This window comes from Schistocerca gregaria, chromosome 8 (assembly GCF_023897955.1).
Source record: "Schistocerca gregaria isolate iqSchGreg1 chromosome 8, iqSchGreg1.2, whole genome shotgun sequence".
Classification (NCBI taxonomy): Eukaryota; Metazoa; Arthropoda; class Insecta; order Orthoptera; family Acrididae; genus Schistocerca; species Schistocerca gregaria.
Window position 1 is genome coordinate 162,966,979 of NC_064927.1, and position 25,051 is coordinate 162,992,029.

At 38.3% G+C, this 25,051-nt stretch overlaps 2 protein-coding genes across 2 annotated transcripts in view; both read right to left on the bottom strand.

Moving 5' to 3' along the window:
• Positions 1 to 2,266, bottom strand: part of LOC126284984 (clathrin heavy chain) — a 137,536-nt gene extending 135,270 nt beyond the window's left edge. The window contains exon 1 of the mRNA XM_049984274.1: positions 1,854 to 2,266. Coding sequence (XP_049840231.1) covers positions 1,854 to 1,895 — 42 coding nt within the window. The 5' untranslated portion in view covers positions 1,896 to 2,266. The remainder of the gene's footprint in view (positions 1 to 1,853) is intronic.
• A 10,703-nt stretch (positions 2,267 to 12,969) lies between these two features.
• Positions 12,970 to 18,605, bottom strand: LOC126284725 (60S acidic ribosomal protein P2). The gene is made up of 5 exons (XM_049983860.1): positions 18,497 to 18,605; positions 18,033 to 18,205; positions 13,536 to 13,622; positions 13,274 to 13,370; positions 12,970 to 13,093 (listed from the first exon to the last, which is right to left on the bottom strand). Exons 2-4 carry the CDS (start codon positions 18,202 to 18,204, stop codon positions 13,297 to 13,299), a joined length of 333 nt encoding a protein of 110 aa, XP_049839817.1. The 5' UTR covers position 18,205; positions 18,497 to 18,605; the 3' UTR covers positions 12,970 to 13,093; positions 13,274 to 13,296.
• Positions 18,606 to 25,051: the final 6,446 nt, after the last annotated feature.

Consider the following 25,051-nt stretch of genomic DNA (forward strand, 5'->3'; position numbering starts at 1 on the left):
GCCTCTCATTCTGCACTAACAAATGCAGAAAAAATTGTTACTTTTGAGAGCTTTTTGAAAAGCAGCTTACACCACATCAAGATATTTGAAAATCGGGGTGGTGTAAGAACAGACATACACAGAACTGGTATCATGGATATTCAAATATTACAGTGGAGAAAGGTTTGTTTTGTCGTATAGGAGATTTTATACAGTGGGTAGAAGCATTGCTTGCTGACTTGCAAGTGACTTCAGATGGAAGTTTTCCAACTATTGAAAGAAGTTTCTGTTCATAGAACAAACTTTAGTACAGAACCGAATGACAATCAGGTAAAACGTTAAAAGCTTGAAAGAACAGTGCTTTCCAAAAATAATCTTCAGACAAAGAGATCAAAGGAAGCGGTGCAGGAACATTACAGATGGTAGCAACCAGTGCAAGGTGCTATTCCTTAAGACCTAAGTGATCCACCAGGTTCTAGTATTATGAGAACAGTGGAAGAACGAGAAAGGGCTTGCTTAAACATTGTTGACATTGGATAAAAGTCATTTTATATCCAAGTAGACCATGGATTTAAAAATTGATGCCACCATTGTTTAAATCAGTTCTGAAATATTTGACTAAATATACGTAGGCCACAAGCTACGCCAGCGTTTTTACGCTGATCTTAACAGTTAAGCTTTTGCCGTGGTACCTAACTCCCATTTCAAAACAACTACTACTTCGTATTAAAAATACGAGTTAACTTTTTCGGAAAGACTGACAATGCAAAGCTACTAATATTAAGTGCAGAACTTAATCATTTGTCCTAGTATGAACGTATTGCAAATTGATATACGGCTCAACACTTCGTCCACTTTGTATGTTGTCAATATTGGTTTTGATTTCCGTTTGAGAATCAAAGCGGATGCTTACGACTGAGTAGGTTTTTAATCTGCATTTATTCGGAGAAAGCAATCCTCCGTACTGACAATTCATTGCACGGCAGCATACATTCTCTGGATAACTACTGGATTAGTATGTGTCATTTGAACGATCTGGCTTAACACTGCACACATGTTTCGGAACACGTTCTGACAGAAAATATTAAAAGATATACCGTGGGTGTTTAGAGACAACGAACACGTACTTTATACCGCACAAAATTGTGAAAGGGCTGTTACGTTTAGCACGAGCTCATTTGCTCATAGCGATATAACAATTGGAAATGGCATACACTGTCACAAATACGAGAGCTCTACGAGCCTAAGTGGCATGCCTCCTGCACTTGAGATGTCAACTGGCGCTAGATTACTGTATGATACTTTCAAATTATAAATGAAATTATCTAAAGGGCACTCTACAAGAAAGTTAAAGGTTTTTCAAGCCACTGTTTGGTTTGCGTAACACTCGCTTCATTACGCAATTCGACATCGAAATGTCACGACTGGGCGCAGTACAGCTTTTATTTCTTCAACAGTCTGAACTGGAAGTCGCATACTGCGAAATTTCATATCCTCAGAAAGCAATTCTATTTTGATAGTACTAACCCTTCCTTGCGGACTTCTTCCACAACGTATTACTATTCTCATATCTGACTTTCTAACCATTACTTAGTATCAAAGTAAAGGAAAGCATTCTAAAATTTTACTGGAGCATCATGTTAAAAACTCAAGTGTAAGCTATTGCTTGTACAGCACTACTACACTTTGTCACAACTGCTCTCTTCACTAAAAAGAGAGTTTCGCCCAAACCAACAGTCAATTTCAATATATTCCAACACACTGTTTAATCTAATAAGTGGTTCTCTTTAGCAATTTAACTTTCGAGCTGCAAGTTCTTCATGAATCTACGGCACCTTGCTACTTGGCGTCTTTTAAATAACGCTATGTCTCACCTGTAGGTGCTCTTGAAACCGTATCGGTAACATCTGCGTCATGGTGGTTACAGCTGCATAGAGTCCACGACGATATTATTGTGTTAGTAATAATAGCTCCTTTCCGAATGTCCACCTTACAACTAATCGCACTCACGACTGAAACTGCCACTCACTGCCACCCAACATGGCTTCCCACTGCCACACTGGAAATAGTCCTGCGGTGTATCACTGCGCACAATCCAAAGCATTCATCTAAATTCTTAAAAAGTAAGTGATGTTACTGTGCGCCAAATATTGCAGGAATAAATATAACTGTAAAAAAGCGCTATTCTGTAAATATAGTTTCTCTATCAAAGACATCTGTCACAGAAGTGATTGCGGAAGCACACCCTTCTCAGAAACATGCCACATGAACACCTTGCGCAGCACGACAGGCATTTATTGATGCGAGGTGTTAGGAGTGACATGTGTTAGGGAATTGGTAGTAAGAATTGCCGGTGGAAGTAAGACATTTAGCAGTAATAGATTATTCTTTCACTGTGATGTGTGGTGCTTCACTTGCGTACTTTAATACTTTTTATGTCTACTTCGAGCAATTAAAATATAACTTAAACTTGAATTAATTTTAACAAGTAAGATGTACACCCAAACCAACAGGCGATACTTGTCAAATTAATATATGGCACGGTTAAGTGAATCTGCTGTGTGTATTATTGCATAACGTACTTGATCATGCGGCTCAAGATTACGTTAAAACTGTAGTGCCAGGGTTTTTTTTTGCGTTTATGTCTTTCTCATCTTGAAAAAGAAGCGTTTAAAGTGGAAAAAGCAATTTTTATCTTTCTAGTTCTACAATATACGGCACCATTCGTGCACTGCTAAGCTGTTGAGAACAAAAAGTACATTCATATGAAAAGGTTATACACGTTTCGCTGATATAAATGAAACAAGAGTACAAATAGCGAAACCAATGAATTATTTGGTGTGATAAGCAGCCAAACATCCAACACAGCCCCAGAATTAAATTTCTTGCACTCTGTACAGGCCGTCTTACAGATTATTCCAACACATTTTTTCTGTATTTTCCTAATCAGATGCTTCATTCCATCACACTGCAGCTCATCTGCTGTAATAATGCAGTCTAGGGTTCGTTTAGTCCCCTTCAGTGGTGTAACATACGTCAAATTAAAAAAAGGAGCCTAGGGTTCGTTCAGTCCCTTTCGGTGGTGTCAAATTAAATTTACGGTAGGTGTATTTCTTTTTGGGTGAGAGTATCAAGACATTGTATACAGTGACATGCAATAAACAACTGAAAAGAGCTCATTATATTTTACTGTTATGGATATTTGTGTAGTGATTTACATTTTGATCCATTCAATCAACTCCACCAACATTCTTGTTGTAGTGTCAGGACGGTCAGGTCTCTTAAACTGTTAAGAAATCTTTTATAGTAGTTACTGGGTTTGCACTTGTATTTGATGCTGTAGAAACAGTGGAGTTGTCATGCCGCATACACACAAACCATTTTTGTTTTTATGGCAAAATGGATAGTACCTCCTTCATCCGTTTCCTGCTTCCTTGGAAGTGAGAAAATTTTGGGGAACAAAATTTTCTCTGTCCCTAAGCCCCCTCCCCAACATTCTCAAAGTTTGCAAGTAGTAAAAATAGCAGTAAAAACTATTCAAATGCTCTCATTAATAGGGTGTAGAAAAATTTCCACTACCAGTCACAATAGATTATTTATTCATTACATGGTCAGTTTCAGCCTTGTCAGACTGGTAGTGGAATATTTTCCACACCCTATGAAGGAACAGAAAAAAATGGGGTTCAACAGCATCAAATATGGATAAAATTCGCTCTCATTAGTGCTTAGTGTTTTTCTATGCAACACAGGAATGCAGCCTGTCTCATTGCAATACAAATAATGTTGCATCACTTTAAATACATGATGTTAATGTTGGCTTATTAAGGAACTATTTACAGCTTATGAACCTGAAAGATAAAAATGTTAATAATTAATTCATGGTATGATGAGATACTGGCAGTAGGAAAGATGTTCCCAGTAGTGGACTACTTCTCATAAGCATTAACCCAAGACTGAAGTAAGCATAACAAGATTACACTTCATTGTTGTCCAAAAAATAAATAGAAGTCCAGTCCTGTCATTGAGTTAAGGAGTGCATTATTCACTAAATGGTTTTTGTGACTACTATATTTTTTTCAGTAGTGATTTATTTCTTAACATTAAAGATAATTTTAAGATCACAGAACCAACATAAATGCTATAATTCCAGAATATTACACACACCTCAGGGTTGAGGAAGAGTTCCATGATGGGGTTAAAAGCAACAGCCTTGCCATTCTACAGGAACAAAGTGTAGCTTATTTATTGAATGATATTTAAAGGGGTATGACTGACAAAGGTGAAAAAAATTCAATTTTTGATTAACGCAGAGGAAGGGTTTGGGATTGGATGACTATAATAGTCTGATGTAAAACTTTGATACAGGAAAAATGAGAAGCTGCCAATCACCCAAATGAATGTCAAAATAATTCATTCATTCAGAATCACTAAATTATCACCTTACTATTGGTACTTCCAGTCATTACCTGAAAGTAACTGCCACTTAGGTGAAAACAATCTACAACTGAAACATCAAATAACACTTAGACTGGCTAAAATTTTAATTTACAAATGCTGTCATTGCCACAAATGTTTTAGGTAATGACAGAAATTACTCGCATCCCACAAACGATTTGAATCTTAATTTACTACAAAATGAATGAGGTTTAGTTTAATAGTAGCATAACTGATGTTGATATAGATTCATATCGAGTTAATGTACATTTATTTGGGTCAAGTCGTAGCAAGAATGAGAGTTGAATAACATTTGATAAAGGAACAGTAAAAGACGCAGAAAAAACTATGTTAAGCCTAAAAAAACACAAATTCTGTGGGATAGGATGAAAAACCATCAAAGCAGCTTCAGGTATAATTTCATACCCACTGAAATAATCAATAGTGAAGGAGGCAACTTTTCAGGAGTTCTAAAATATGCGCAAATGAAACCATTATTCCAGTTTCCCTTCTTCTGGGTATCTTCTAAAATATTTGAAACGATTGTTGCAAACCAAATTTAAAATTTGTCACATATTTAACGTAATCTCAAAAAATCAATTTGGCTTACAAAAAGGCAAAAGCACAATTTATGCAGTTAATAAATTCATAAATATAGTTCCACCTTAGATAAATCACAAAAAGACCAGTATCTTCTGTGACCTATTCAAAGCATTTGATTGTGTAAACAATTATATAAAGTGCAAAAATACAGAATTATATGCACTGCCTCACAGAGATGTAAATCATTTCTGACAGACAGCAAAGGATAGTCATAACATCAGACAGAGGAAAATACTCCTCGAAATGGAGAACTACCACACAAGGGTGTACCACAAGTATCAATTTAAGGCTTAATATTTCTTCATTTACATGAATGACTTAGCCATAAATGTCATCATTCAGGTTTATTCACTTATGACACACAATATCGATGGAAAATTAAAATGTAGAAGAAATTCCTGGAAATGTTATAAAAAGTCTAGAAAATCCAGAATTGTGGTTCCATCTAAATGTCCTAAAACTAAATATTTTGAAAACACAGCTTATGCCATTTAAGACTAAACAATATAAAATAAATGATATTCAAATCGTACATGGAAGTCTGGAACTATATGAAGCAAAATGTGTTCAAATTCTTAGGAATGCAGATGGACAGAAATATATAAAAAATAAGCTGAACAGCCTGGCATTTGCTGTGTCAGGACACGGAGAAGGTGGTGAACTATTGCTACGTTGAAGTAATAGTGAGATACGACATTGTCTTTTGAGGAAATTCTAGCAATTTGAGAGGAGAAAATTATTAGGAACATGTAATGCCAAGCATTAGCCACTATTAAAGAGACTTAAACATACTAAGTGTTCCCTCACTGTGTTTATATGACAGTTCTTTTTACAAATAACAATCCATACTTGTTTGCTTGAAGTAACTTCTGGCACGGATATGAAACTAGAAAAAAGAAAGTTTCGTGGTTCTTACATATAAACTCAAACTTTTTGTGCAGGCCCCACAGTATATGGGGATGAAAATATACAAAATTAATAAAGTCAAATTTTTGAAAGATTGAAATTGCTTCAGAAAAATGAAAATTATATAGCACTATTATACAAGAATGCAATTACATTATTGATGTATTTTTTAATGATGAGCTGACTATATAATAGGATATACAGGGTGTTTCAAAAATGACCGGTATATTTGGAACGGCAATACAAACTAAACGAGCAGCGATAGAAATACACCGTTTGTTGCAATATGCTTGGGACAACAGTACATTTTCAGACAGACAAACTCTCGAAATTACAGTAGTTACAATTGTCAACAACAGATGGCGCTGCGGTCTGAGCAACTCTATAGTACGATATTTTCCACATATCCACCATGCGTAGCAATAATATGGCGTAGTCTCTGAATGAAATTAACTGAAACCTTTGACAACGTGTCTGGCGGAATGGCTTCACATGCAGATGAGATGTACTGCTTCAGCTGTTCAATTGTTTCTGGATTCTGGCGGTACACCTGGTCTTTCAAGTGTCCCCACAGAAAGAAGTCACAGGGGTTCATGTCTGGCGAATAGGGAGGCCAATCCACGCCGCATTCTGTGTTTCGGATAGCCCAATGCAATCACACGATCATCGAAATATTCATTCAGGAAATTAAAGACGTCGGCCGTGCGATGTGGCCGGCCACCATCTTGCATAAGCCACGAGGTGTTCGCAGTGTCGTCTAAGGCAGTTTGTACCGCCACAAATTCACGGAGAATGTCCAGATAGCATGATGCAGTAATCGTTTCAGATCTGAAAAATGCGCCAATGGTTCCTTTGGAAGAAATGGCAGCCCAGACCAGTACTTTTTGAGGCTGCAGGAACGACGGGACTGCTTTTCGGTTCCCCATATGCGCCATTTCTGTTTATTGACGAAGCCGTCCGGGTGAAAATAAGCTTCGTCAGTAAACCAAATGCTGCCCACATGCAAATCGCCGTCATCAATCCTGTGCACTATATCGTTAGCAAATGTCTCTCGTGCAGCAATGGTAGCGGTGCTGAGGGCTTGCCGCGTTTGAGTTTTGTATGGATAGAGGTGTAAACTCTGGCGCATGAGACGATACGTGGACGTTGGCGTCATTTGGACCGCAGCTGCAACACGGTGAACGGAAACCCGAGGCCGCTGTTGGATCACGTGCTGCACTAGCTGCGCGTTGCCCTCTGTGGTTGCCGTACGCGGTCGCCCTACCTTTCAGCACGTTCATCCGTCACGTACCCAGTCCGTTGAAATTTTTCAAACACATCCTGTATTGTATCGCTTTTCGGTCCTTTGGTTACATTAAACCTCCATTGAAAACTTCGTCTTGTTGCAACAACACTGTGTTCTAGGCGGTGGAATTCCAACACCAGAAAAATCCTCTGTTCTAAGGAATAAACCATGTTGTCCACAGCACACTTGCACGTTGTGAACAGCACACGCTTACAGCAGAAAGACGACGTACAGAATGGCGCACTCAAAGACTGCGTTGTCTTCTATATCTTTCACATCACTTGCAGCACCATCTGTTGTTGAAAATTGTTAACTACTGTAATTTCGATAGTTTGTCCGCCTGAAAATGTACTGTTGTCCCAAGCATATTGCAACAAACGATGTATTTCTATTGCTGCTCGTTTAGTTTTTATTGCCGTTTGAAATATACCGGTCATTTTTGAAAGACCCTGTATATATTTTATAGTTATGGTAAATGTTGTATTCCATGTACAATCTATTGTAGTTACAAGCTTGATGAGTCTCCTGTACACTAAATCAAATGATTTACCATGTAGATTATGAGACAATAAAATTCTGATCCTGATAACAACTTTCCTAGTGTGCTAACCATCCACAAGACTTGAACCTCTTACATCTTCAGCTTTGATAACATGAATGGAAATTTTATATCTGTGGATAATACATTGTTCTGGGACAAAATAAAAAGCTAAAATTTAGTGTCTTAAATAGTAAGCATGTAGAAAACTTGACTCAAACACTTAAAAATTCTGAAAACAATGCCATTGGAATGTGAAAGTATGTCATTACTAAATGTACACCCATTGCTACACTAAAAAATATATTGCTGTTTCCTTGTGATGAAATAAACATTTATAGAGTAGGGTGCATTAGCATATTCTAAACACATAGTCCAAAATTCCTAAAACAAAGAAATTAACCTTCTCTAACACGGGTTGACACTGCAAAAGAGAGCTCACTTCAAGTAGATGCTACCAACTAGTGGGAATGTTGAGAAACAAAAACAAGCGATGTACAAGTGGAGTAGTGTTGAGGTCCGGTGTGCTGGCCAGCCTATCGATTGTTTTTAAGGTGGTTTTCCAGCTGCCCCGGTGAATGCCGGCTGGTTCCCCTTATTCCGCTACAGTTACACTGTCAGTGATTGCTGCACAAACACTGTCTCCATGTACGCGTACACCATATTTACTCTACCACGCAAACATTGGGGATACACACATCTGGAATGAGACATTCCCACGTGGGGCGGCGGTCCCGGGAGGGGGGGGGGGGGGGGGGGCGGGCGAGGGAGGGTCTACTGCTGGGGCCGAACCCCACAGTAACCCTGGGCTCAGTGTGGGGCGGCGGTGTGGTGAATAGACTGCTGTGGGGTTTGTGCACCACCGAGGGCTAGGGCTGGGACGAAGGCTCTGTTGTTTCTAGGTCCCAAGTTAAATACATACATAAGTATAGTATCGTTTTATTCCCCAAGCAAGGAAGAAAAAGCTAATGTAGCATATATGCCACACAAGGACTCAAAAGATTAAAAAGAATTTTGTAATCTTTTGCATTTTCTAATGGAATGATGGTGGTGATATCAATAGGGAATTGGTTTCATCCACTTAATCTCCTGCACAAAGTTGCTTGCTGATCACCATAGTCACACAAAAATGTGATTTAAACCAACACCCAATGTTCTTGCATGAAGATGGGTGGTCTCTGATACCCACTCTGGAAAAGTTTGATGGAATTGCATTACCAGTCATTTACTTGCTGCCAGATTCATGTCAAATCTATGAATCAGGATCTGGAGTGGAGTGTTCCACATTACGTTACTAACAGTCCCTTTGCCATCACATTTCTATGCATTATATGCTCTCAATCTATCAATAGTGGCAGAGCCCTGAAGCTGTTGACTGAACCACACACACACACACACACACACACACACACACACCTACGTTTTATAAAACATTATTTACAATACTATATTTTTTCAACTTCATTTTGAAGCTGCCTTTAGTTCTGCAACTGGTATGTTCTTTTTTTGCTTTTACATAATGGCACCAAGCCTCTGTTCTGAGTGAAACTTTACCCAAACACATTCTCCTGCTGCTACTCTTTCAGCTGCACACACACTGTCTTGTATTGGTCACTCAGTTCCCTGTTCTCCATTAAGTCATTTCTTCTGACAGTGTCGCAGCTCTTTGCCTGCCTATATTAGATGCAAAATTCTGCTACATGGTTGATTATGAGGATAAAAGGACTAATAACTAAGTTGTTAAAGCCCTTGGAAATACCATTCACCACTGCCACTTCCTTTAGTTACACTGCTGCAGTATAGCATGTTATGTGGCAGACTTGGTAAGTGCTGCATTCCATTCAAAAAACTGTTCGTGCAATGCCTGTAACTGTGAAAAATGGGGCTTAAAAAACACAATTGACATAAAACTAAGTTCAAAGTAGCTGGGTAGTGTACTTCAATAATTATGTCCAAATTTCAAGTTTAGGACCTCTGCAAGATTTTGGTGCTGCGAAATACAGAGAAAGCTCACTGAACTTCCATACTGCCACAGCTCAACCACATTCTGCCCTATATTCATAAAATGAATGTTTGCTATTGTACATTTATACTGCTGTGTCAGAACAATCATTGAGGAATCCAGGCAACCTGAATGTGCACAATGACCACTGAATTTGCAATAAGCAGTATGTTCCAAGGGAAGGAATACATGATCTACTTTGGAAGCAGAACAAACTAGGTTCAAATTATTGTAACATTTTTTGCTTAAGTACGCATCTCAAATTTGTCAAAAGCAGAGGATTTAATGTTTGTTCAAATTGCACAACAGAAGTTTCCTATTACTCAAATTGTTAAGGATGATAGGCAAGCACAAAATTTGGATTTTAGGTCCATGTTTCAAGAAGCAACTAACAATTAAGCTGAATTAATGTGTAAAATTGATTACTGAATGTCATTCAGTGCAAATCTTCCCAAATGTGTTTTCATAATTGTTTCTAAGCAACTCAATCTCCCATGCTGAACACACTCACTGCCTGCAAATAATTTTGTATTACTTCCTGAAAATAGTTTACACCCAGCCTGAGGTATATTGTTTTAATTTCATTTACCGTGTGTTCCCAAATAATCAAACTCACTACTACATAGTAACTGAAAATTTTTACAGTTTGTCAGTCATATCAAACAAGAGAAAACTTTCAAGGATTTGCAGTAACTAGTGTAGTTTCAAGCCTTTAGATGTATTTTCTCACTTCTCATGTGTGTATGTAAATTGTATATTTAATTAAAGTTAACCAATGCATTGATAAACTGAAGAAATTTTACATAACTTAATTTCCAGTTTCTGTTATTCACTGCATTGTGTTAAATTTTGCATACCATCAAATCCACTGAGAAGTCTTGACACTGCCAAAAAGAAAAACACTACCAAAAATTCCTGTTCACATTTGATTGCCTTGTGTGAAAAGTCAGTGGCTAGTACACAGTGAGCAATATTTGTCAACCCATACAACATTTTAATGTTTTTAATAGTAAACTAAATAGCTTTTATAACAGTACTAAGTACTGTGCATGAAGCATCCTTTACAATTCACTGGTGTTCACCTGCCATTTGTATGTGAGAACAAGTATATACAGAAGAGAATGCTAGTTTATGTTAACAGGCACACAGGAAGGAATATTAGAGCTATACATTCCAAGGTCAGATGGGGGACCCAAGATACCCCACTAGATCCATGATGTTAAACACCAGGGGGGATTAGTTTGCTTTTGAATAAAAGTGTGAAGATGGTGCCACTCCAGCTTTCATTTGCATTAGCATTAGCCCAAAATGTTGCCCAAGTCAGCTGACATCTTATGATTGAGAAAAAATTGAAAGCAGGACACTGATAAATGACATTACCTGTGGAAAAATCTAGCACTTACACTGTATTAGCAATCATACTTGTTAGTGATGGTTCTTCATTTGTTTCTGATGCCTGCAGTGACAAGTGAAGCACTTTAAAGGATCTTATGATCACATACTATGTTCGTGACAGGAAACCTAAATGACAACCATGTAATTTGTCACCATAAGCAATATGAAGTAATACATTTTAATAAGAAATAATTGCACCTGTTTACCAGTAAGCACACTGCTTTTTGCTCTTAAAGCATTTTTCACTACATTGCTGTGTAAGCCAAGCATCTAATGAATTTTTCTCACATCTACAGTACCTTCCAGTGCTTTGCCATTTGTGCTAATGCAGTTTGCTCACTTGTACCTACGATTTATTCCACAATTCACATTTGCTGTTGCCTCCATTTCAATTTTTGACTGTCATCAGCAGAATTGCATGACTAATGCAACAGCAAGTGCTTGGAACACATGTCTGGTTTGGCAAAAAACATCACTACATTTATTGCAGTGAGAATTTTAATGAATAGGCAACTGTCAGCACTGAAGCAATGGAATTGTGCACATTGTGGAATAGGAGGCTGAAAGTTTGGCCACACTAATCACAATCACAATCAAGGCACTAATCACAATCAAGGCAGTGCCCTGCTGTATTTTTGAATTGTGTGTTCAGGGAGGGGACAGCTAGAGGTTTATACTGGATTGGATATCAAATGCAGAGGCAACAGCTGTAACAACTCAGATTTAACAGCTGATTTAATTTTGTAAATATTAAAGTTATTCCTTTCAACAACTACCTACACAACAGCCTCTATGTAGAAACTCCATGCCCATTTACACTTACACCATGTAGAAGCAGGTGAATTCAAACAGCTCCATCCTGCCAAATACTTAGGTCAACAAGTGTACACACGTTGTCTAAACTTGACACTTAAGTTTGTGTACAAGCCTTCCCAAACAAATACTTAATCATAGCTTATGATTAAGTTTCAGGACTGGCAATACTGCACACTGAATTAAGTGTCATATCTATTTCAGTTTTCAGGATGCACATACCATGTCGGCTCTATGTGCAGTGTTTTTAAATTTCTTACCACACAAAAATCAATCAGTACAAGTAAAAGAACTGTCATATGGTGAAACCACAAATAGGTACTTTTGAAGACATAACTTGCCTTCAGATTTACTGTTGTACACTATCCTCACTTTAAACTTCCCAAACAGGTTTTACCAGATCAGTGATTTTAAGATTTAACACCACTGTAAGGGAAAGGGGGGGGGGGGGGGTTGAATGTGCCTCGTGAATGCACACGTGTGCGAGAGATGCATATGTAGGTTACAGATTCAAAGCTATTGGTTACCTAGCCACTAAACCAAAAGAATAAAAACTGACAAACCTTTCAAATTTAAAATTAATGAAAAACAGCCTACCAGAATGTTAGCAAGCAAAACTTTTCCAACTAAGACTGAACATTTTCTACTGATAACTTCTCACACAAACACTAGTTTAAAGGTCTATGAATCTAAGAAACCATGTCAATGATTAACCACACAGTTAAAACATTTAATTCAGGCAAATCATTGATAGACAAAAATTCAGTAAACTGGACATAATGCTGTGGAAATCTATGGCTTTAAAAAGCTTGCTAAAAGTTGATGGCTACAACCCCCCCCCCCCCCAATAAAAGTTCAATACCATATTGAGACCTGAAAACAGTACTTCATGCTGAAGAAGTACCTTTAAGGGTAAAAGTTTCACCCTTCTCAGATAAAAGATTTTCCACCAAGAAGCTACCATTGTTAACCACACAATTACTTAAGGGAACACGTTCATGAAAGTACAGAAGGTTTATGTAAAATATTTATTATCAATTCAACTTTACATAGCAATTACACATTCAGGTATGCATAAAGTTACAAACTTAGTCAAAGACTTAAGTCCATTCCAATTCACATTCTTCCTGTTTCTTCTCTGTAACAAAGAGAAAGAATCATCAGAACAGATGAGCTTATCTTCCTTAAAAACTGAATGTAACATGCAGTATCAGATTACTGATTTACATCAAAATCTTTCAGGCGAAAGATGGTGATTTTTCATGAATCATCACTGACCTACAAACACAAAAACCATGCCATTATGCTTCAAACTAACCTTTCCCTGTTCAGTTTCCGAACTTAGTCAAATAATCCAAAGCCCATGTCATCATCATCAGATTCAGACTCTTCTTTCTTTTCAGGTTTCTTCTCCTCTGTAAGAAAAAAAAAGGCATCAGAACCACACAAGACATATCAATTCACAACTATTGACAAAGAATATCAGATCAAAGATTTTCATCTCAGTTTCAGACGAAAGATGGTGATTTATGAGATTCATCATTTTCTGTACAAAAACAAAATACAGACACTTCACTAACCCTTCTCTGGAGCAGCAGCTGCAGCAGCTCCGCCACCTCCAGCCGCAGCAGCACCACCAACTGGCATCGATGCCAACTTCTCACGACCTAAAACAAAAATATACAAATCCTGAGCAAGCGAAAATAAACAAGTTTACACAAACCACCCACAAAATACACAAAGCTCAACCTCAAAGTAGAAGACCTTCAAAGTTAATATTGGTACACTTTGCCCTGTAATAAAAAATTAGTAAACATTAAAAAATGAAGTGGACCTATCATTACCACAACCTTTAAGTACTAAAGGATCCAGGCAACTCATGACCAAATGAGCTGTGTAATGTAAATGAAGTCACAGCCCTTTCCTTGTCACCCTACTTCCTGACCCATGTAAGAGCTACTTAGCCTACTCATAACTCTGGGCAACACGTTACCATTTCAAAACCACCCATTATGCACAAGCTATCTTAACTTTTGTCATTCAAAACAAACTTGCCGAAAACCTTAACCACCCCCAACTAATATTTGCCACATAGTGTTCATTTCTGCCACTACAATTACATCAACACTGATTAAAATATACCAATTTGAGATGACAAATCAGGAGAATACCTTAAGATATCCGCATATAAGGCTACGAAGAAATTTATTTGTAAGTTGACTACTTCCAACTCTACAAGAATCTAAAAAAATTTATGTTGCATCACAGGAAACGCGTGTGTTATTCCATGTAAATGAGGAATGATTATAAAAAAAATAATTTTTCTTTGGAACTATTTTCCCTGTTACATATGTAGGTTGGGTATTGAATTTTGCTGGCAAGATTGATTTTCCCCTCCAAAACCTACTGCTTACTTGTGGGAGCCATTGTTTTGGAGACTTGAGTTTGTTCATGCAGAAGATTTGATGAATTTCAATGTAAGGATGAAAAATCATGAACTTTGTAAAACTTTTTAGTATATTTTTAGATACAAACAATTTAAGAATGATAAATACAAAAACATTTATATAACCTAACCCAAAAGCATAACCAGCTACCAAATGCCATTTTTTTTAAAAAATTCACAAAATACAAAGTGTAGAAACTTGTATGCCATGCTGTCCTTCACGTTAAGTGTACCTGATAATTTGGTGTCAAATTTCCTCCTGGAAACCTTCTCCTGGTGAAGGATATTTAATTCACATAATGTGAGTTACCTGTATTTATGTAACATGAGTTAACGTAATTTTTGTACGATTTGTTATGTTTATCGAATTGGTTCTGAATTACATACAACACAACTAACAATATTTCACGATATTTAATGTGTATCTCCATATGCCAAAAAATCCAATAGGGAATAGCCATTTCTACTTTCAATAATTCGCAACTTTCGCAGAATGCCTTTAAGTGCAGCTGAAAAGATGAGAAGACGAAGAAGGCAGGAATTGAAAAGTGAAGGCAGCTATGAAGAATTAAAAATATAACAAGGAAACTATGAAAAATCAGGAAAATCCAGGAACAAAAATGTGAGTAAAATGGAACAAGAAAGCATTGCTGCATACAGGAAACAATGTTAGAGAAAGAGTTGCAAAGTACAGGAAGGAGTTAAAGGAAGCATCTTCAGGTACACCAAGTAGTTTTGCCTCTCCACCATATAAGATGGTCTTCACTGGGGAAAGGCCTACCGAAAGAGAAACTTGTACTTCCAGCATCACCAAGAAGCCAATATGTTACTAGAAGCTTGTAGCATACATTTGTTGAATCTTTAGACAGAATCTCAACAAAAAATGATATTTTCAAGAATGATTACCTATCGAAGTTAGAGCACCCCAAATGATACATATCGATGTTGCGATAGTAAATCAATTGTCCAAGTCTTATGGCGCGCGCGTTACAAGTATCTTTGAAGGTGTCACTACAGAACGACAAAAAAGCATCAGAGAAGCACTCGCAAATTGAAAGGAGACGACTTACCTTAGTCGTCAGTGTTATCGTCTTTTAACAGTCCGCGAGATGTATAAGCTGCAGGGACAAATCCTTTCTTCCCATACCCAGTGTAAACACCGCCAATATCGTGCAGGAATATCAGCGGAGTATCGCATGCATAGACTTTCCCCTGCAAATGTAAGTCGTGAAAGTATAGGTACTGAAACAAATACAGTTCGCCCTGTCCTGGAAGTCCACTTAATAGTTGACTTCCACAGGCATTCTATGTTCTGGGTACGGACACTGGCGTCATCTGAAGAGAAACTAGACAGAGTGGTAAATTCGTTCTCTAACCCTTCACCTTTGAAACTTATGACAAACCCATCTGATGACATTTGTGCCAGGCAGTACGAAATGCTTTCTAAGACCCACTAAAGCCACCTTTTCTCGCGACAATACCCTGACAACGAAACACTTGCATTACTCCCTTTCTATCCCACAAAGAATTCCAAATATGATCACTTTTAGAAAGTCATTCTCTCTCTAGCAATGTGAGACTTCTACTTTAGTACTCTATTCGGTCCACCAATTGCCACATCATTTGTCACTATGACTTAGCACAGTTCTCGGCAAAACCCGAAATAATAACAGACAGTATACCCCAATAGCTCAGTTTCTGATGCTGTGGCTCTCAGAGTATAATCACGAATCCAGCACGACAAGAATTAAGTCTTGTCTGAATCTATAATTTAGATGACTAACCACGTATTTTTCCTGATGCTAGCTTGCTTTTCACAAAGTCCACAACGAAATCGCAACAGAACCTCAGCGTCCACACTCCACTTACGTAGTTTCACAGACTTTGCAACACCAGAGTCAAAGTCTCTCCTGGCAGAAGTCCGTATTTCTGGGAAAAGTCAAACATTTGTCTACATTGCATATGCATGGAATTAAAAGTTTTCCATGTGAGGCAATCAGCAGAAGAAACTTGAGAAGCAGCACACATTACACTTGCTATGAAGAGAAACTCAACTGTGGCAGGAACATAATTTACTCAAACTGAAGAAACGAAAAACTGATACAAATTTCGATCAGAAGTAAGTTATCGTAACATGCACCACGAGACTTCCATAATCAATTTACTACCGTAAGTTGAATATGTATTGTTTGGAGAACTCCAATTCTGATAGGCAATCATTCTTGGAAATTAACCAAAAAATGATGAAATAAATGCAGTGAGCGAATTCTACAAAAGGGATGACATTAGCAGACAGGCCCCTGGGCGCAAAGACGACGTGACTGTAAAAGACGAGAAAGGTAAGGGTAATTAGCAAGTACAACACTTGCTTTCTTTGAAAGAAGCCCAAGCAATGTTTCATGAAGAAAACTAAAGTGATTGGTAAAAGTAAATTTGCAGATTTAAGACCCAAACATGCCATTCTTGCCAATAAACTCCCACGCATGTCTGCAGATATCACGAGAATTTCACCTGTGCTATTAACTCTTCATAGAACAGTACCTCAAATACCACAGTACAGCAGTCACTGGCCAGAACTTTTTCTGAGTACATAGCCTACAGCCGACTGTTGGTTGGAAAAGTATGAAATTTAAAGATCTATTGGCAGCTAAACTTCTTGATTTACGTACTGGTGCACAAGATTACGGCGTGAAATGGTATGGGTGAAGACTTAAGCCAAAAAAGCAAATACATCTCTCTGCTTTAATCAGGAACTGCAAGCCTTTCTTGAACATTTTTAAAATTCATCACTTTGAACTCTATAATAATGAAGTTGTATGACACCACTTTATCAGCCACAAAGGAAAACTAACTGAACAGTAAAATCACTAGATATAAAGGTAGATGAGTAGGCAGTGGCCAAACATCACAATTCATATTTTCCTGGTAATGTTACTAAAACTGAAAATGAGTTCAAAGTAGTTAGGATGAAAGACTGGAAGTGGCCAGAAATTGAAGATGAGACATACTACACTAAAGAGAAGCTTCTCAGAACAGTGAACCCTCCAAGTGTTGTAAATTTCAGTTTTTTCAAGTTGAATCTATGAAAAGTAACTTGACTTACCTTATGTTTTAACACGAGTTGTGTTTTCATTATGTTTTAATATCTTTTCTTGAGTATTAAATGTTTGGAACTTTGTTAAAAAAGTTAAGATCATTTGTAATTGTGTGTAAAACTTACAATAAATGTTCACAAAAAAAGTATATGAAAAAGCCGTTTCTTGCAAATGTATAGCGAATTATCGAGAATTATTATAAGATCTGTTTCTATGAATGTAGCAATTTAACAATCATTGTGATACAGGTTACAGAGCATTCAGTATGAAGTATGTTTTGAGGTACTAACAATATTTAACAGAAACATTTCCTTCTGTTAATTGTCCAAAACTTTAATATAAACATCACTTAGTAACTTGAGTTGACATGGAATGACCAGCCTATTTAAAAGAGATTTACCACTCAGTCAGTGCAAAATAAGTTTTATACTAGCAATATTACTAGGAAATGCCCGTTTTGATATCTGTAATATAGAACTCTCTCCGAAAGGCTGAAATGAAACCATAAGAAAACTGTACTACAAACTAAAAATTACCTGCTGCTATCAGACTTTCAATGTTCTTCCCATTCAATTCACTGATAACTTTCTTCAGTCTCTCACTATCAGCTTCGATGCCGACAGAACTGAGAATCTTTTCAATATCTGCAGAAGTTGGATTTTCTTTCCCACCAAGGGCGGCAAGCAGGTAAGCGGCCACGTAACGCATTCTGAAAGAGCACGTGGGCAAAATTTCAGTAATAAAGTAAAAACTAAATTACAATCTAACTTACGTAGCCTTGACACTCTCTGCAATTTCAGTAAAAATGAAAAAACAGTAATACCGAGAGTCAAACACAGCACATCTACTAATCTACGTACATCAGAATGGTGTATGTTCGTAATTACTTCTAAATACGTACAACACATTTTTATAACATGCATATTGCTTCAACAACATGCTAATGGTTACTATAGTAAAAGATACCTCGAACAGAAATATAACAAAAATATTAACTCACTTTTAAGTCCTTTCGACACGAAACGTGTATCCACTTCCTCGCACTTACTATGGCGTCATGCGTATGAGGGTAAGTTGCATGCAGAGGAACAGGATATCAGAGATTTCGCCAAAGTTTATACAACCAAAGGCGTGTTTCCAAAGACAAAAACCTAGCCAAGTCAACTAATCTATGGAAACATATCACTTTCACATCAGCTGGAATTACAGTCAGGCAAGTTATAAAGCGTTTAACTTACTGCTTTCATGCACCTCCCCCCTTCATCGGCCAAAAACATCAGCAACTGTTACTAGGCGAATATGCCCTTATTATGCTTTCATTCGTTCGACAGCACAGATCATAAATCGTTTGTCTGTGCATGAAAATGGGTACAGTCAAATCCAGAGTTTTGCGTTGAGCTATGCAAATAAATACTCTTCAAAACTGCAAAATGTTTTTTAGTCTTGAGATAGCAATTTTAGCCTGGTCTTCAGTAATTCCCTTTAAACACCAAATGCGATTAAAGAAACATAGTACAGGAATCATTTGCACATTTAAAGTGTTTGTAAGTTACAATATGGAATTCTGTGTGTTCACAGTACAAGTACTGAAGAAATATCATTATTTTAAAGGTATTTTTATCTAATCTGTTAAAAGAAAAGAAAAAAATCCTTGACGTCTGTATTTATGTGCTGCTCCATGACTCTGCTGTCAATATCTTTAATCTTGGCTTGTATGTAACTTCTGTGTTTTTTTCAGTAAATGTGTTTTTTCGTATCCAGGGTGTAATTATACAGTTAATAAAATGTTTTCTTGCCTTTAAAATAATATTTTTCATCAGGTTATGGGCCCAGTACACGTGTGAAGGCAAACAACATAGTTTAATTAAAAAAATATTTGAAATGAGCCTATGTATGTAAAGAAACATGACTGCTAGCGGCGATTATAAGGTTAGCATTGATAAGCTTGAAGGACCTGACGACTGGGCCAAATGGAAATGGCATATTTCTATGGTGCTGCGTTTATATGGACTAGAAGATATTATTAACGGTACACGCGAACGTGTAGGGTTGCCGCAAGATGCAACAAGTGAACAAAAAGAAGCGTATTTGGAATGGCACAAGGACGACGCAAAGGCAGCAAGTCTTATAGCAAGTGCACTAAGTAAACCTGTTGCAGAACTCGTCTTAACGTGAAAGAATGCTAAAAAAATCTGGGACAAATTACGTGCCCGATTTGAACGTAGCAGTACTCAGCGTTTGAATACGTTGATTGAAACATTTTTCTGCATTAAACGTGATGAAACGGAAGATATTAGAGTACATTTGTCCAAAGTGCAAAAGCTATTTGTGGACCTGAACAATGAATTAGCAAAACATGAAGAAAATACGCTGTCTGAAAGAAATTTAAATGGTCGAATTTTGTCTACACTGGGAAAACACTACGACAATTTTAAGGATCTATGGGATACGATACCGACAGAAGAGCAAAGCTTGAATTTATTGATTGAAAAACTCTGTACTACTGAACTGCGTGAACAAGTCATTAATGGAAGTGCAGCTTTTGTCGTTTCTAAAACAAGAAAACGGCAAACAAGTAATCAGCAAGTAAAGATGACAAAGTAACAATTGAAACAGAAGTTTCCGTGTAATATATGCAAACAATTAGGCCACTGGGCAGCAGAGTGTCCACAGAACACTCGTGACAGCAATAAAAGAAAAGAGAAGAAGCGAGAAAGTGAACACGCTGCATTTACTTCAAACGTTATGGGTGTGTATACCAGTAATCACAGTGACCCAAATAAATGGTATTGCGACAGTGGCGTTACAAATCATATCACTCCCATCAAACAGTATTTTGTTCGTATAGTGAATTTGATGCTCCTCAAGTAATTTCATTGCGAAAACAAAATGTCACAATGTGTGCGTATGGTCAAGGAACAGTTTATATCCAAATTCGACGAAACAATAAAGGTTACAGTGCTAGAATGGACAATGTTTTGTACGTCCCTGATGCAAGTGCTAATCTGTCTCTGTGGGAGCCATTGCCTGCAGAGGCTACAGTACTAATTTTAGTTATAATAATGTCTGAGTTCGAAAACAAGTCAGTGGCAATATTGTTATGACATGTTATGTGAAAAATGGACTTTATGTGTTGGATATGCGTGTTGTTAGAAATGCAAAAATGAATCATGTGAACTTGATGACTTCATCCAAAACATTGCAAGTGTACCATGAAAGGTTAGGTCATCAAAGTAAACAACATGTGAAGAATATTTTAAAAGAAATGAACATTAATGTGGAAGATGCCAAGAGTGAATTTTGTGACGACTGTGTGGTTTGAAAAATTCATAGGCTGCCATCCAAAACATGAACAATACACTCTACCAGTACTGGTGAATTAATCCACGTGGATGTCAATGGACCAATGAGCACGAAATCTTTTGGAGGTAAGCATTATTACACTCCTGGAAATGGAAAAAAGAACACATTGACACCGGTGTGTCAGACCCACCATACTTGCTCCGGACACTGCGAGAGGGCTGTACAAGCAATGATAACACGCACGGCACACCAGGAACCGCGGTGTTGGCTGTCGAATGGCGCTGGCTGCACAGCATTTGTGCACTGCCAACGTCAGTGTCAGCCAGTTTGCTATGGCATATGGAGCTCCATCGCAGTCTTTAACACTGGTAGCATGCCGCGACAGCGTGGACGTGAACCGTATGTGCAGTTGATGGACTTTGAGCGAGGGCGTATAGTGGGCATGCGGGAGGCCAGGTGGACGTACCGCCGAATTGCTCAACACGTGGGGCGTGAGGTCTCCACAGTACATCGATGTTGTCGCCAGTGGTCGGCGGAAGGTGCATGTGCCCATCGACCTGGGACCGGACCGCAGCGACGCACGGATGCACGCCAAGACCGTAGGATCCTACGCAGTGCCGTAGGGGACCGCACCGCCACGTCCCAGCAAATTAGGGACACTGTTGTTCCTGGGGTATCGGCGAGGACCATTCGCAACCGTCTCCATGAAGCTGGGCTACGGTCCCGCACACCGTTAGGCCGTCTTCCGCTCATGCCCCAACATCGTGCAGCCCGCCTCCAGTGGTGTCGCGACAGGCGTGAATGGAGGGACGAATGGAGACGTGTCGTCTTCAGCGATGAGAGTCGCTTCCGCCTTGGTGCCAATGATGGTCGTATGCGTGTTTGGCGCCGTGCAGGTGAGCGCACAATCAGGACTGCATACGACCGAGGCACACAGGGCCAACACCTAGCATCATGGTGTGGGGAGCGATCTCCTACACTGGCCGTACACCTCTGGTGATCGTCGAGGGGACGCTGAATAGTTCACGGTACATCCAAACTGTCATCGAACCCATCGTTCTACCATTCCTAGACCGGCAAGGGAACTTGCTGTTCCAACAGGACAATGCACGTCCGCATGTATCCCGTGCCACCCAACGTGCTCTAGAAGGTTTAAGTCAACTACCCTGGCCAGCAAGATCTCCAGATCTGTCCCCCATTGAGCATGTTTGGGACTGGATGAAGCGTCGTCTCACGCGGTCTGCACGTCCAGCACGAACGCTGGTCCAACTGAGGCGCCAGCTGGAAATGGCATGGCAAGCCGTCCCACAAGACTACATCCAGCATCTCTACGATCGTCTCCATCGGAGAATAGCAGCCTGCATTGCTGCGAAAGGTGGATATACAGTGTACTAGTGCCGACATTGTGCATGCTCTGTTGCCTGTGTCTATGTGCCTGTGGTTCTGTCAGTGTGATCATGTGATGTATCTGACCCCATGAATGTGTCAATAAAGTTTCCCCTTCCTGGGACAATGAATTCACGGTGTTCTTATTTCAATTTCCAGGAGTGTATGTATGTTTCAAAGACGATTTTAGTAAATTTTGTCGAATTTTCTTTTTAAGACACAAAAGTGAAGTGTGTACTATGCTTAAGCAGTTTTTAAATGAAGCACGAACTAATGGACATGTTGTCAAACAATTTAGATGTGATGGTGGCAAAGAATTTAACAATAAGAATGTCAGTGAACTGCTTACAGACAGGGGAATAGAGCTACTGATTCCTCCTCCTTACAATCCTGAACAAACTGGTGTGGCTGAACGAGAAAATATGACCATTGTTGAAGCGGCATGGTCAATGCTAAATCTGAGTAAATTACCTAAAGGGTTGTGGGCAGAGCCATGTAACATAGCAGTCTACCTAATAAATCGTACTGGAAAATCTTCAGTTGAAAATAAAACACCTTATGAACTATGGTTTAATCTACCAGCAGGACGACTCCATCATCTCAGAATTTTTGGCACAGGCTGCTATGTTCACATTAACAAACAATTCCGTTCCAATTTTGATGATAAGGCAGTTTTTGGACGACTTGTTGGATATGTTAATGACAAGGATGGGTTTAGTGTTTGGATTCCATCTAAAAGAAAAGTGGTGTTGAGTCACGATGTGAAATTTAAGCCAGAAATTGTTTGTGATTTACATAGTGATCATGTTGAATTTGAAGTCCGTCAGGAAGAATTTAATGATCCGAATTCATCTAAAGATGACCAACGTAAATCTCCTAGACTGTACACTTCTGGAAGAAGTCAGACTCAAGAAAAAATTGGCATTCTCGATTCTAAAGAAAGTCAAGAGTCGAGTGAATCTGATGAAAATACAGAAAATTAACAGAATTTCTAAAAGCAGAAGCTGCTGAATCTTCTAATGAAGAGAAACAGAAGAATAAAAGACAACGAAGAAAACCAACCTGGATGGAAAGTGGTGAATTTTGTATGGCAACAAAAGTTGATGCACTTGAATACAAAGATCCAAACTGTTTTTCAGAAACAATACACTCAAATGAGAACGAAGAATGGATGCAAGCTATCAGTGAAGAACTTCAATCACTAAAGAAAAACAATACCTGGGTGCTGGTTGACTGTCCGAAGAACGCCAAAGTATTGCAAAGCCGCTGGGTTCTATGGCGAAAGGTCGCCGTCAATGGAGGAACTCGCTTTAAAGCCAGATTGGTTGCAAAAGGCTGTGTTCAGAGAGCAGGAATTGATTATGACGACGCCTTTAGTCCTGTGGCACGTTATGACACCATACGAACTCTGTTGGCTGTAGCTGCTTCAAAGAAAATGCTGCTAGAACAATTCGATGTAAAGACAGCTTTTTTGAATGGAATACTTGAAGATGAAGTATATATGGAACAACCACAAGGTTTCTAAGATGGTACAGGTCGAGTGTGTTTCTTAAAAAAGAGTCTTTATAGGTTGAAGCAAGCACCACATTGCTGGAACAAACGTTTTGTTGAGTTCATGAAGAAAGCTGGTTTTTCAAACAGTGATGCAGATCCATGCCCATTTTATCGTAGACAAAATGGAAATAGCCTTTATGTGGCAATCTACGTTGATGATGGCCTGATTGTCGGCAGTAACAAAAAAGAAATTGCTGTTTTTATTGATGTTTTACAACATGAATTCGAAATAACAACTGGCAGTCTTGACAATTTTCTTGGCATAAAAATAAAGCAATATGAAGATGGAGCAATAATGATAAGTCAACAGAAATACACAGAAGAAATTTTGCAAAGATTTCGAATGGCAGTATGCAATACAATCTCAACTACTATTGGACGTAAGGACAATAATCAAAACGAAGAAGCTTCGTCATCTGTACCCTAGTGTGAAGGAATTTGTTGTCTCATGTACCTTTCAACAGTAACTCGTCCAGACATCACTTTGCAGTCAATAAAGCTGCTCGAGCAATGGAGAAACCAACCACTGAAGACTGGAAAAGAGTAAAGAGCATTTTACAGTATTTGAAAGGGACCTAAAAATTTTGGAATTGTATATAATAAAAAAGAAGAGTTAAAGATTTACGCTGATGCAGATTTCGCAGGTGATAACCGGACAAGGCGCTCAATAACTGGAATTCTTGCAAAGTACTCAGGTGGCGCAGTTTCATGGACAAGTCAGCTGCAGAAAGTAGTGGCCACATTCACAACCGAGGCGAAAATAATTGCAGCTAGTGAAGGAGCAAAAGAGTTAGTTTGGTTACATCGTCTGCTATCAGAATTAATGGAAATGTCGGGGCAGCATCCAGTTCTTTACATTGACAATGCTAGTGCATTGAAATTAGCAAAAAATCCAGAATATCATCGACGTTCTAAACATATAGAGGTCCGACATTTCTATGTTGTTGAAAGATATCTGAACGGTAAGATTTTCTTGGAACACATTGATGGACACAACCAGTTGGCAGATATTTTGACGAAATCCCTTGAACGAGTTCGATTTAATTTTCTATGTTCAGAAATTGGCCAAGATACAAAGCAATAATTTCATGATTTTTTTTTCTTTTGCGAAAGTGTTAAAAGAAAAGAAAACATTCCTTGACATCTATATTTATGTGCTGCTCCATGACTCTGCTGTTAATATCTTTATTCTTGGCTTGTATGTAACTTCTGTGTTTTTTCACAGTAAATGTGTGTTTTTCGTATCCAGGATGTAATTATAAAGTTAATAAAATGTTTCCTTGCCTTTAAAATAATATTTTTCATCATAAAC

What these genes read in the sequence shown, in the direction of transcription:
- LOC126284725 (XM_049983860.1), bottom strand. Translation starts at nt 18,204, where the DNA reads ATGCGTTACGTGGCCGCTTACCTGCTTGCCGCCCTTGGTGGGAAAGAA. An exon ending in TGAAAGTCTGATAGCAGCAG is followed by an intron (nt 13,623 to 18,032) that starts GTAATTTTTAGT and finishes TTTTTGTTTTAG; the next exon opens with GTCGTGAGAAGTTGGCATCG. An exon ending in AGCTGCTGCTCCAGAGAAGG is followed by an intron (nt 13,371 to 13,535) that starts GTTAGTGAAGTG and finishes TTTTTCTTACAG; the next exon opens with AGGAGAAGAAACCTGAAAAG.